This window comes from Trypanosoma cruzi, genomic scaffold (assembly GCF_000209065.1).
Source record: "Trypanosoma cruzi strain CL Brener 1047053517143 genomic scaffold, whole genome shotgun sequence".
Lineage (NCBI taxonomy): Eukaryota > Euglenozoa > Kinetoplastea > Trypanosomatida > Trypanosomatidae > Trypanosoma > Trypanosoma cruzi.
Genome location: NW_001849481.1, coordinates 78,585 through 88,270, shown reverse-complemented (window position 1 = coordinate 88,270; position 9,686 = coordinate 78,585). Strand labels below are relative to the sequence as shown.

Below are 9,686 nucleotides of genomic sequence, written 5' to 3'. Positions count from 1 at the left end.
CCGCTGGCGGTGTTCGTGGAAGGCAGGGGACGTGTGTGGGTGGGGGGAGAAACCAAAAACCAAAAAAAAAAAAAAAAAAACAGAAAAGTATTCATATTGACCATAACCACAAAACAAAATGAAATGGTACGCCCAGGACCACACCACACAATTGCTTAAGTGGGAAAACAATAGAACGGGGGGAAGAACCGGAGTAAAAGAAACCCCCCCCCAAAAAAAAAAAAGTAAAAAATAAATAATAATAATAAAAAAAAAAAAACGGTATTTTATAAAATCAAATTAATAAATGCGCATTTAAGTGCGCGTACGCATTTGTTGCATTTCATTCCACACACACACCTGCCCTACCACATCTTGCGCCTCGTCCAAGGACACTTCGGGACATCAAAAATTGAACCCCCGCCACGCCCCCTTTTTTTTTTTTCCTCCGTTTTCTCGCCTTATTTTATTATTTTATTTTGTTTATTTATTTTTAAAGCTAAAAATTCATCTCTCTCTCTCTCGTTTTCGTCGTTCCCCCCCTCCCCCCTTTTTGTTTTTTCTTTGTTTTTGTAACTCCCCACTCCACCACCCCGTTCAATTTTATTTATTATTTTCGTTCTTTTTTCTTTCTATTTTATCCCCTCGCTTTTGTATCATCGCGAATGCGTTTTCGTTAGTAAAAGAAAAGAAAAAAAAAAAAGGTTCCAGGTACCACGCATCCGGGAGTGAGCGCAGTCACGGCACCAAAGAAAAAAAACTTAAAGTCCCTTGTAGTAAGTATACATCTTCACTGGCGTGCCGTCCTTGCGCTTCAGATCCTGAAAAGACGTTTCCAGACGATTAGCGGGAATGCTCACAGTCGTGCTGAAGGCACCAAGGGCGGCTGGCACGCCCACGGCAAGACCTGCGATCTGCAAGGCTGTCTCTGTACATATCGGGTACGCCCTAGCGAAGCCAAAGCGAGCCGTGAGTGGTGCCATCAACAGTGTCGGAAGAAACATGGAAGGAATATTCCATACAACACGTGTCACGGAGCACTTCTTCAGGCTGTCCATGCCGGCAACGAGGCTGTACCCACGCACTTCACCGTCCTCGTCCACAACTTTCAGTCCCTGACCAGACGACATCCATTCATTCTTGCGCATCAGCGAGAGGTTCACAATAGCGGCAGCGGAAACAGCAAGGCACGGCAGCGTTGCACGAATGACCGTTGCCTGCAGGGTGCCACTCGGCACGCGCTTAAGCAGCGCAGTCGCGCCCAATGCGCCCGAAACGGAAATACCCACCGCCGCAACGTACGCCTTCGACAACTCCCCCAACTTCTGCTTCTCAGAGGAACGATTGGCGTAGTTCACAGCAGAGTTATAGCTCTGGTTAAACCACTGGATGAATACAGTCCGCGCAACGCTGCTGACGGTTCCTGGCGTCATCATAAAGGGTACGATAAGACTGTTCATTGGAAGAAATGCACACATGCGGAACAGGGGGAAGATTACTTCTCCGGTGGTTGGATGCACGCAGTTTTCAATGGCCATGCGTGCCTTCCAAAGCGTTTTGTCGTCTACCGACACCTTCTCACCCGCCGCCACACGGTCCAAGAGAAGCCTCTTCTGCATCAGCATGCGTTCCGTCTGGAAGCACAGCAGCGGATTGATGGAGAAGAAAAAGTATAAACTGCGACCTATGTAGGTGTCCGTGTCATACATAGGCTTCGTAAGAGAAAATGGTGGGTAACTGAACATTGTTATCAACCGCCTCTTGTAGACAACCCGTACACTCTCAAAGTAAATCAAGAAAATAAAAATTTCAAACCTTTAACTGGCGCGTCAAGAAAAAAAAAAGAAGAAAGAAAGGAAGGAAAGAGAAAAAAATGTCCAAAAAAAAAAAAGAGCGACAAAAAAGAAAAACACATGAGTCATGTGAGCCACGGCCAACCACACGGTACGAAAACAGAGAGGCAAATAGGAGACAAAACAATACACGACTTCTCCCTTCTGATATATGCCGGCTCCGCAGCATTTGTTACAAGCACGCATCTTTCTCGCTATTCTTCCCTCGCGCTCAAAGACGTGCCTCTTTCACCACCCACGTCGTCAAGACAAGTTTGTGTTACGTCCAACCTCAGGTGCGAGTGCGGCACGCCAAATGTGCGAGAGATCACGCCACGGCCCTTCAGTTGGCATGGAGCGCATAAAACTCTCACCCTCCTGCACACTATCCACAAAGTTCATGTAGACGTGCTCGGTGCCATCCTCTCTCTTCTTCTCATCCCTATTCACCCTCGTCTTATCGCCCTCCTTCCCCTCTTCCTCCTCCTCCCTCGTCTGTGCTGGATGACTTCCACGTTTTCGACTTTTCGCTGATACAAATGAAAACGTCGTGGCGTCCTGCAGTGGACATGTCACCAACCGAACAGCAACCGTCTCAGAAGATTCCCACCTCATTTTCTCCAAAATCCAACGTTCCAAATGCCGCACCGCAACCTCCCCACCTGTCAACACCACCAATGCATCGCACCGGCACACCCAAAGGATAAAACCACGCAACAGACCATCATTTGCAAAGTTCCGCAGCTTCCCAAGATGTGCAGGGGTAAAAATGGGGTAAATGCGATAGACTCTAAAGACTGGCTGTTCCTCAGAGTGCCGTTTGAGGTCACGCTTGCGCTTTTCAACCTGCTGCGGAATTGCCGCCACATGACGTTCGTGATTACGGCGTTGGTGTTCAAGAAATCGTTCTTGGTACTGTGAAAAAACTTTATTCTCCGTGCTCAGTGGGTTCATCACGCTGTCACTAAAAAGATTGAAGCGAAGGTTGTTGTTGGTGAGACGATCCTTCGCCGTGGAACCGAGCGATGCGGCCGTAAGCTCGCCGCCGAACTGCGCCTCATGTCGTTGCTCCTGGCGAGCAAATTTCTTCGCGTAATCACGAACTTCCTTCTCCTTGCGTAGTCGCTCGCGACGCTCCGCACGTAACTCCTCCCGAGTCTTCATCAATTTTACCTCAACCGGTCTTTCGTCTGCTCGGTGCTGGTAGTGCTGTGAGTAGTGTGTCCCGGGTAGCACGGGGTGATGCACACGATCGAGGGGCCCTGCAGCCAAGTTTGCCGCTCCATAACGCGGCATGGAGAGCGCCCAGAGGTCCCACGGCTCCACGTCGGGAACACCATCTTCAAAGAATTGATCCAGCAAGAAATATTTTTGGAGCGGCGCGGCGCCAACACGTCCTGCGTTCAAGGCCTCCTCCGAAGTGGTAACTTCGCCGTGCCAAAGGGCTCGCAGCCGCTGCTCGTATGTTTCACGTCGTGTCTGGCATGACTCCTCCTCCTTCCGCGCCGCATCTTCGCGCCAGAAGGCGTCCAGCAGCTCCTTACTTCTTTTGGCATCATCGGTGCCACCACTATTGTTACTCGCGACGCCAGACGCTGTCATGCCAGTGGCAGCAAGTGGGGCTGTTGAATTAAACACCGGTGGGATCGCCGGGGCGCCACCGAAGCCAACACGACGGCGTGCAGCAACTCGGTGTGTCTGTGAGTTGAGCCTTGGGTCCACTGCCTGCAGCACAACTGCTGTCTCCTTTTGTTTCTGTGCCGTGTCTGTCACCGTGCACTGCAGTAGTGCGGGAGGAACGGCGGGCCTCGCCGGGGCTGCCTTCTTCGTCACTGCAGAAAAGTCAATTTCTGCGTCATCGTCGATGCTGATTGGCCGATGCCGCGGTTTATTCGACGCCATGCCCAAAGCTACAATGTATATATATATGTATATATGCCCTTTGCACCTCCTGTTCCTCTGGGAGGGAAAAAAGGAAGGAATGAGTCAATCAGTTAACCGCACGGACTCACGGGACCACCCAATAACATATTTAGCAAAGAGTAGACTTCAATACACATGTACAACATTGACTACGGATTGTACGGAACTCCTGCGTGCAAATATCTGCCTTCTTCTTTTTGTTGTTGCTGCTCTTTTCTCGCATATTTGTTTTCCTTTCTTTTTTCTTCCCTCTTTTTTCTTTGTTATTATTTGCAGAAGGAAAAAAAAAAAAGAGTTTCTTCTCATCAGTTCTCTTTTCGCCGCTGTTGATTTAACCGTCTTTAAACGCACGTCCCCCTTTATGCCTCATCCTCTTCTTTCCCCCAGACAGTGCAGCTCACTTTGAGGGGCAGTGGCGAGAAAAGTGGGCATCTGAGCCGCAGTGCTTGCACTGATCCTTCGACGTGCACAGTGCGACATGCCGTTGCTCTTGTTTTCGTTGTTGCTGCTTCTCGTTTTTCTTGTTAGGGGGCTCATGGTGCCCTGCTTTGTCTTGTTTCTTGGGCACAACAGCGTGGGCCACGGCAGCATCGTCTAATCCCGTGTGATCCTGCGGCCTCGCCGATTCACCGGCGCTGTGAGCGTCGGCATCGCAGTGCCGCGTGAAGTGCAGCGATGACCCGCACTTTTGGCAGCAGTCTGCAGGGAAGACGTGTTTTGCGGCGCGTTTGCGTGGAGAGGTGCCGCGCGGCCCAGATCCCGTGGCGACTCCCGCAGCCCCGCCTCTTTTTCCATCCGCGTCCTCCGTGCTCAAGTCGGCGCTGCACTGCCGCGTGAAATGTTCCGTCGACCCGCACCGGCGACAGGCGTCGCCATTCGAGGCGGTCGTCGTTCCCCCACCCGCCATTGCCGCGTTTTCGCTTTCGGTGGTGGTCTCCTCCGTGGCAGGCGGACGTTGCCGCTTCCGCTCCAACGGCCCTCGACCCACACGCCCTTGCGGTTTGTCGCCTTCTGTCTTCCTTCCTGAATAACGCTGCGGCAACTGTCCGCCGCAACGGTATATCTCGTCGAGTGTAATGGGACTCGGCAGCACTTGAATCGGCGTGTTGCGGAACCGCAGCCGGCCAATGTACGCAATACCACTCGTCCCGGTACAGCCGTCACTGTCAGCGCCCCCAGTGGGATCACCGCCATCTTTTTTTCTCCCGGCAGCATTGCCCCTCCGCCTCGAGTTGGATGCGGCAGCGACGGGTGCAGAACCCAGCTTCTCCAGCCCACAATCGTCGTCCTTGTCCTTCAGGAGGTCGCTGGCACTCGTGTGAGTATTCACATGTGGTGAAGGCGTAGGCCCCAGGGCGGATGTCACCGCCTCCGCGCGGGCGTCGTCCCGCAGCTCCACCAGGGCAAAGCGGCGCGGCCCAAATCCCGCAAATACGCTGCGACAAACCCCGCCGTCGAAGATGACATTCAAAAACGACTCGTCAGCCACGGACGGCAACGGGTACACCATAAAGCAGCGCCGCGACATCTAAAAAGCCCCTCAAACCTCCCCCACGATGAAACACCGCCGCCGCCTCCCCCGGCGCTCGCCAGCAGCTCGTCGCGGCAAATAAAACTGAAGGCAACACGTGCGTTAAAAAGGGAAGAAAGATTAAAAAGGGAAAAAAAAAAAGAAAAAAGAAACGTAGACAATACAGCAGCGTCAACGCCTAATAAAAATAAAAATAAAAATAAAGAGAGGATAAGAAAAGAAATATGCAACCGTCCCCAGTGCGAGCAAACAAATAGCGGGCGCTACCACCCCATTTTACGGCTAAAAAGCCGCCGGAACAGAAATTATTAAAATCACACACGAACAGGAGTAAGAGCAACAGACAAAAAAAATAAATAAATATATATATACTGAGGGGGGAATGTGTGCGTTAAAAAGGAAAATGTAAACAACACAGGCGGTATCATTGCCTCACCGCCATCGCCAGTGCTCCAATTTCTGTGGTAGGCAGAATTGTAACAACAACAACAACAACACCAACAAGACAAACACGTACACAAACAGATACATGTATATATATATAGATATAGATAGATATAGATACATTACATTACATCCAACAAAAAAAAACAGAAAGAGAGAGAGATAAAAAGAAAAAGAAATGCCTGCAATACGCCAAAAATAAAAATACGGCGTGCAGCAATAATATAATTCCTATGTCCAGCTCTTTTGTTGTTGTTCTTTTGTTTTGTTTTTTGTCCCTCTCTGTCTGTTGCGACCATGCAAACTCAGGAATAAAAGAACTGGGCAAAGACAAAAGAAGAAACGACTCACCAACACACACACACACACAAACAAAAAAAAAAAAAGATGCTTCCACGCCTCGCTTATGGCAACAACAACAACAACCCTCCCGCTACAAGCAAAAGCGGAGTCGGCGTCACAGACATTGACGCAAAAACGCCTATATTATTTACATGTCAACTCCCCTCTCACGTCCCTCCCTTTTCATTTTCATTCCTTCTCTTTCTTTATTTCTTTCGTTTTTATTTCCCCCTTTTTTTTTTTTTTTTCTCTTCGCAATGTGTGTCCTCGTCGTTACTCCTCTTTGTGAACCATACATGCTCATCCCTATCGAGATTAAACCCACGGCTTGGAAAGTATCACGCGGGTACCAAGTCGAGGGAAGCTTGACGCCTTCTCCATCGACCCCTCCGAGTTCAACAAGCGCTTCTTCAGACGAATGCTGTACAATCGCATTGGCCCTCGACCAACGCTACAAGAACCAAAATTGGCGGTGCAATGGGTGCGACCCATACTAGCAGCACTACATTGTTCATCAGGCGACGTGGTGAGGCACGATGCGTTACCGCACGGTGAGACACGCTCAAACTCCCTCCAGTCAACAGGTATCTCCATCGTCTGCTCAAGGACGCGTTGACGAAAGCTGTCGCTCCGTGAACGCTGCATCGCCGTTCGGCGATGCGTGCACTCCGCATGCACCGCCGTCGCCAACTCTACGCTTCGCGTCATTGCAGCAAATGTCGAGTCAATTGTAAGACCCTTACTTTTTGTTGATTTCGGCACCGACGCCGCCCTCCCACCTTTTGACTGCAGAGATGAAAAGAATACAGAGGGAGCCCCTTCGAAGCGGTCGCTGCCGAATGTAGTCTTTTCGGGAAGAGGTGTCCCATCGCGGTCTGCCTTCCTTTCATGTCTTAAATGCTCGCTATGGCGTGTCATCTCCTCACTGTTTGAGGTGACGCCGTAGCAGAAACCCGCATTTGAATCCGTCTGCTGGCCCTCACCGTCGTCCATGGCATCAGAAAGGGCGGCAGCTGCATCAACAGTAGCAGCAGTCATGGGGACACGTCTGTCTCTTGGTAGACAAAAGATGGTTTGATCGTGAAAGTACGGGACCTCCATCACTCGGCCAGTAGTTTGTGCCTTGTGGTTAAAACTGTTCTTCATATTGGTGTAATTTGACGAGCGTAATGGTGTCTTCTCTCGAAGATCTCCCCCTTGCATCGCAGAAGAAAAGATATGTTTCGCATTCGGCGGACTACGCGACACCTGCGATAACATGAACACCTTCTCATGCCTTGAAACATTCCGCCGTGTGGGTGAAACGGTCGATGCTTTCCACAGCGGTATGTCCACTACAAGTCCCCTCTGCTCTGTCCCTGCACTCGCTGCCCTGGCGTACGCCTGTGCGCCACCTCGTCGCGGCTGACGTCGCCATGCTGTGATTTGGTCACGCAGGCGTTGAATCCTCCCGCGACGGTACGCGCGGTCATCAGGCGGTGGAAGATAAAAATCCAGCCGACTTGCCGATTCGCACGCCGGCTTTGCGGCGCCGTTTTCGCTACGAGGCGCCATTGCACGAAATGCCGTTTTGTATTGTTGTTTGTTTTTATTCTTGTTTTTTTGTTTATTTGATTGATTTATTGCCTCCTTTACGCGGTTTGTGTATGTATTTTTTGTTTATGCCTGTCTTTTTGAATATGTACACTTTTTCCCTCCCTTTGAGTTAGTGCAGGTGCCAGAGCCCCCAGCCCACACGCTGCACCGCCCAGCCAAACATATACATACACACATATACGGCGACAATAACACCATGAAGAGAATAAGAAAACACGTTGGAACGACCGTGCATTGCAGAACCCCGCAGCTTCACCTCTCGCAGACGGCAGCAGCAGCAGCAGCAGTCCGTCACGCATGCATGGACGGTGGTGGTGGTGGTGGTTGTGGCCCTCCCAACTCGCCGCAGAAGAGAAACAAAACAAAAATAAATAAATAAATAAATAAAAAGGGCCAAATCAATCGGCAACAAAATAACAATAATAATAAAAATAGCAGGTGCACTAAAGAGGATGGAACCGAAGAGACCACCGACGCATATACCCACAAAAAGGGATGGAAATCACCGCCCAAAAAAAAAGACAACAGTACTGCGGCACTTCAGCCCTTAAATCCCCCACAATGGATGAGGGAAAATGAAGGGAGTTTGTGTTATCAACGAAGAAGTGAGCCACCAACGTGGGAGGAATTGGGAGGCCGCACGCAAATACACACACGCATCAGTAGGCACCGGGCAACACCGAGTCGCTTGCAGAAACACATGCAATTGCACATAAGCGTCGAAGATGTTAAGTACGCATCGGACGTCCTTCCTCGCATAATTGGCTACCCACAGTGAAACCCTCTGTTCTCTGGTCTCGTCGCTTTGCCCTATCCCATGCGGCTGCAGCTGATGGCGTCCACGTAAATAAGGCAAGCGGCAATAACGCAATAGAAAAAAAAAAAAAAAAGACAGGTACGACAACGAATGCAGCAAAACAGCGTCCGACAGGTATGAGCGCGCACACAACGCCTTTACGGTCTCCCTCCCTTCTCCCGTTGCTGTTGATGTTCCTCAACGATAGTGCGGAATTATTGGATCGTAAAAGGCGCGCACACCAAAAACCAAAAGGCCTCTGGTGCGGGGCAACTGCAAGGGATAAGAAAGAGAAAAAAAAAAAAGGAAAGATGTTGTGGACGTTGAGGCCAAGAAGCAACAGCAGTGCAGTATCCAGCCAAAAGCGTGCACATCGACTGCCAACGGTTGGACAAATGCAACCGCAGTAGTAGCAAAAAAAAAAAAGAGAAAAAGAGAGAAAAAAAAAAGCCGCAAAGGAATAACGCAGACCCCCTCCTTTGTTTTTTGTTTTTTTTTTTTTTTTTTTGGTACTCAAAAGCGGCCACCCTTCTTTCCTCCTCCGGATCTCTTCTTCTTCTTCTTGTTGTTTTTGCCCTCGTCGTGTGTGTCCGTGCTGATGCCCCCTTCGTCCTCCTTCCGGCCGGGGGGGGAACAGATGCACCGCACCGCCCAATCGGAAGGAGCGACAGCACCCCAAAGACTACAACACACACACACAAAAAAAAAAAAAAAAAAGGAAGAGGGGAGAAGGGGGAGGAGCAACACGACACAACACTTCGGGCAAATCAAAAATATAATAAAATTAATGGCGGTGGAAAAAAAAAAAAAAAGGAAAAAAAAAGGCACTTGTCCTTCAATTCATCACCCCCTCCGCTCCCCCCGTCGAGATGGCATGCCGCCGCACACCCACGTACACCCCGCAAATAGATGGCAAAACCCAATCAGACAGGGAAAAAAAAAAAAAAAGTCAATCCTTCCTCCAGTTCATTTTATTTCGCTTTCAACGCACCCCACACACACACACACACACACACACACATACACGGCGGTAACGGAGAAGAAACCCCGTGCCACCCCTTCGTCACCCTCAGTTGGACGCCATAACACCCCGTTCGCACAATCGCCACGTTCCCTGCGCCCGGCACGGCATCATGACTTCGTGGTGTAAATTGTCCTCCACAGGAATAACAACACAAAAAAAGAAAAAAAAAAGGAAACCAACAATCTACATCATCAAAAAAAAAAAAAACACAAAAACACA

The 9,686-nt window shown here is 49.9% G+C and overlaps 4 protein-coding genes across 4 annotated transcripts, besides 19 other annotated features; all 4 read right to left on the bottom strand.

Moving 5' to 3' along the window:
- Nucleotides 1-9,686: a sequence feature (heterozygous, Esmeraldo-like haplotype).
- Nucleotides 62-87: a microsatellite.
- Nucleotides 213-259: a microsatellite.
- Nucleotides 413-474: a sequence feature (A-rich).
- On the bottom strand, nucleotides 741-1,724 carry Tc00.1047053511583.40 (tricarboxylate carrier, putative; the record flags this gene model as incomplete). The annotated part of the gene is made up of 1 exon (XM_801020.1): nucleotides 741-1,724. One exon carries the CDS (start codon nucleotides 1,722-1,724, stop codon nucleotides 741-743), a length of 984 nt encoding a protein of 327 aa, XP_806113.1.
- Nucleotides 1,811-1,889: a sequence feature (T-rich).
- On the bottom strand, nucleotides 2,076-3,713 carry Tc00.1047053511583.30 (hypothetical protein, conserved; the record flags this gene model as incomplete). Its single annotated transcript, XM_801019.1, has 1 exon — nucleotides 2,076-3,713. The coding sequence occupies one exon, from the start codon at nucleotides 3,711-3,713 to the stop codon at nucleotides 2,076-2,078; it is 1,638 nt and encodes a 545-aa protein (XP_806112.1).
- Nucleotides 2,233-2,301: a sequence feature (GA-rich).
- Nucleotides 3,923-4,006: a sequence feature (A-rich).
- On the bottom strand, nucleotides 4,132-5,262 carry Tc00.1047053511583.20 (hypothetical protein, conserved; the record flags this gene model as incomplete). Its single annotated transcript, XM_801018.1, has 1 exon — nucleotides 4,132-5,262. One exon carries the CDS (start codon nucleotides 5,260-5,262, stop codon nucleotides 4,132-4,134), a length of 1,131 nt encoding a protein of 376 aa, XP_806111.1.
- Nucleotides 5,370-5,417: a sequence feature (T-rich).
- Nucleotides 5,446-5,469: a microsatellite.
- Nucleotides 5,611-5,636: a sequence feature (AT_rich).
- Nucleotides 5,744-5,769: a microsatellite.
- Nucleotides 5,791-5,832: a microsatellite.
- Nucleotides 6,232-6,304: a sequence feature (A-rich).
- Nucleotides 6,367-7,605, bottom strand: Tc00.1047053511583.10 (hypothetical protein, conserved; the record flags this gene model as incomplete). Its single annotated transcript, XM_801017.1, has 1 exon — nucleotides 6,367-7,605. The coding sequence occupies one exon, from the start codon at nucleotides 7,603-7,605 to the stop codon at nucleotides 6,367-6,369; it is 1,239 nt and encodes a 412-aa protein (XP_806110.1).
- Nucleotides 7,621-7,714: a microsatellite.
- Nucleotides 8,013-8,035: a microsatellite.
- Nucleotides 8,858-8,892: a microsatellite.
- Nucleotides 8,922-8,951: a microsatellite.
- Nucleotides 9,241-9,266: a microsatellite.
- Nucleotides 9,437-9,469: a microsatellite.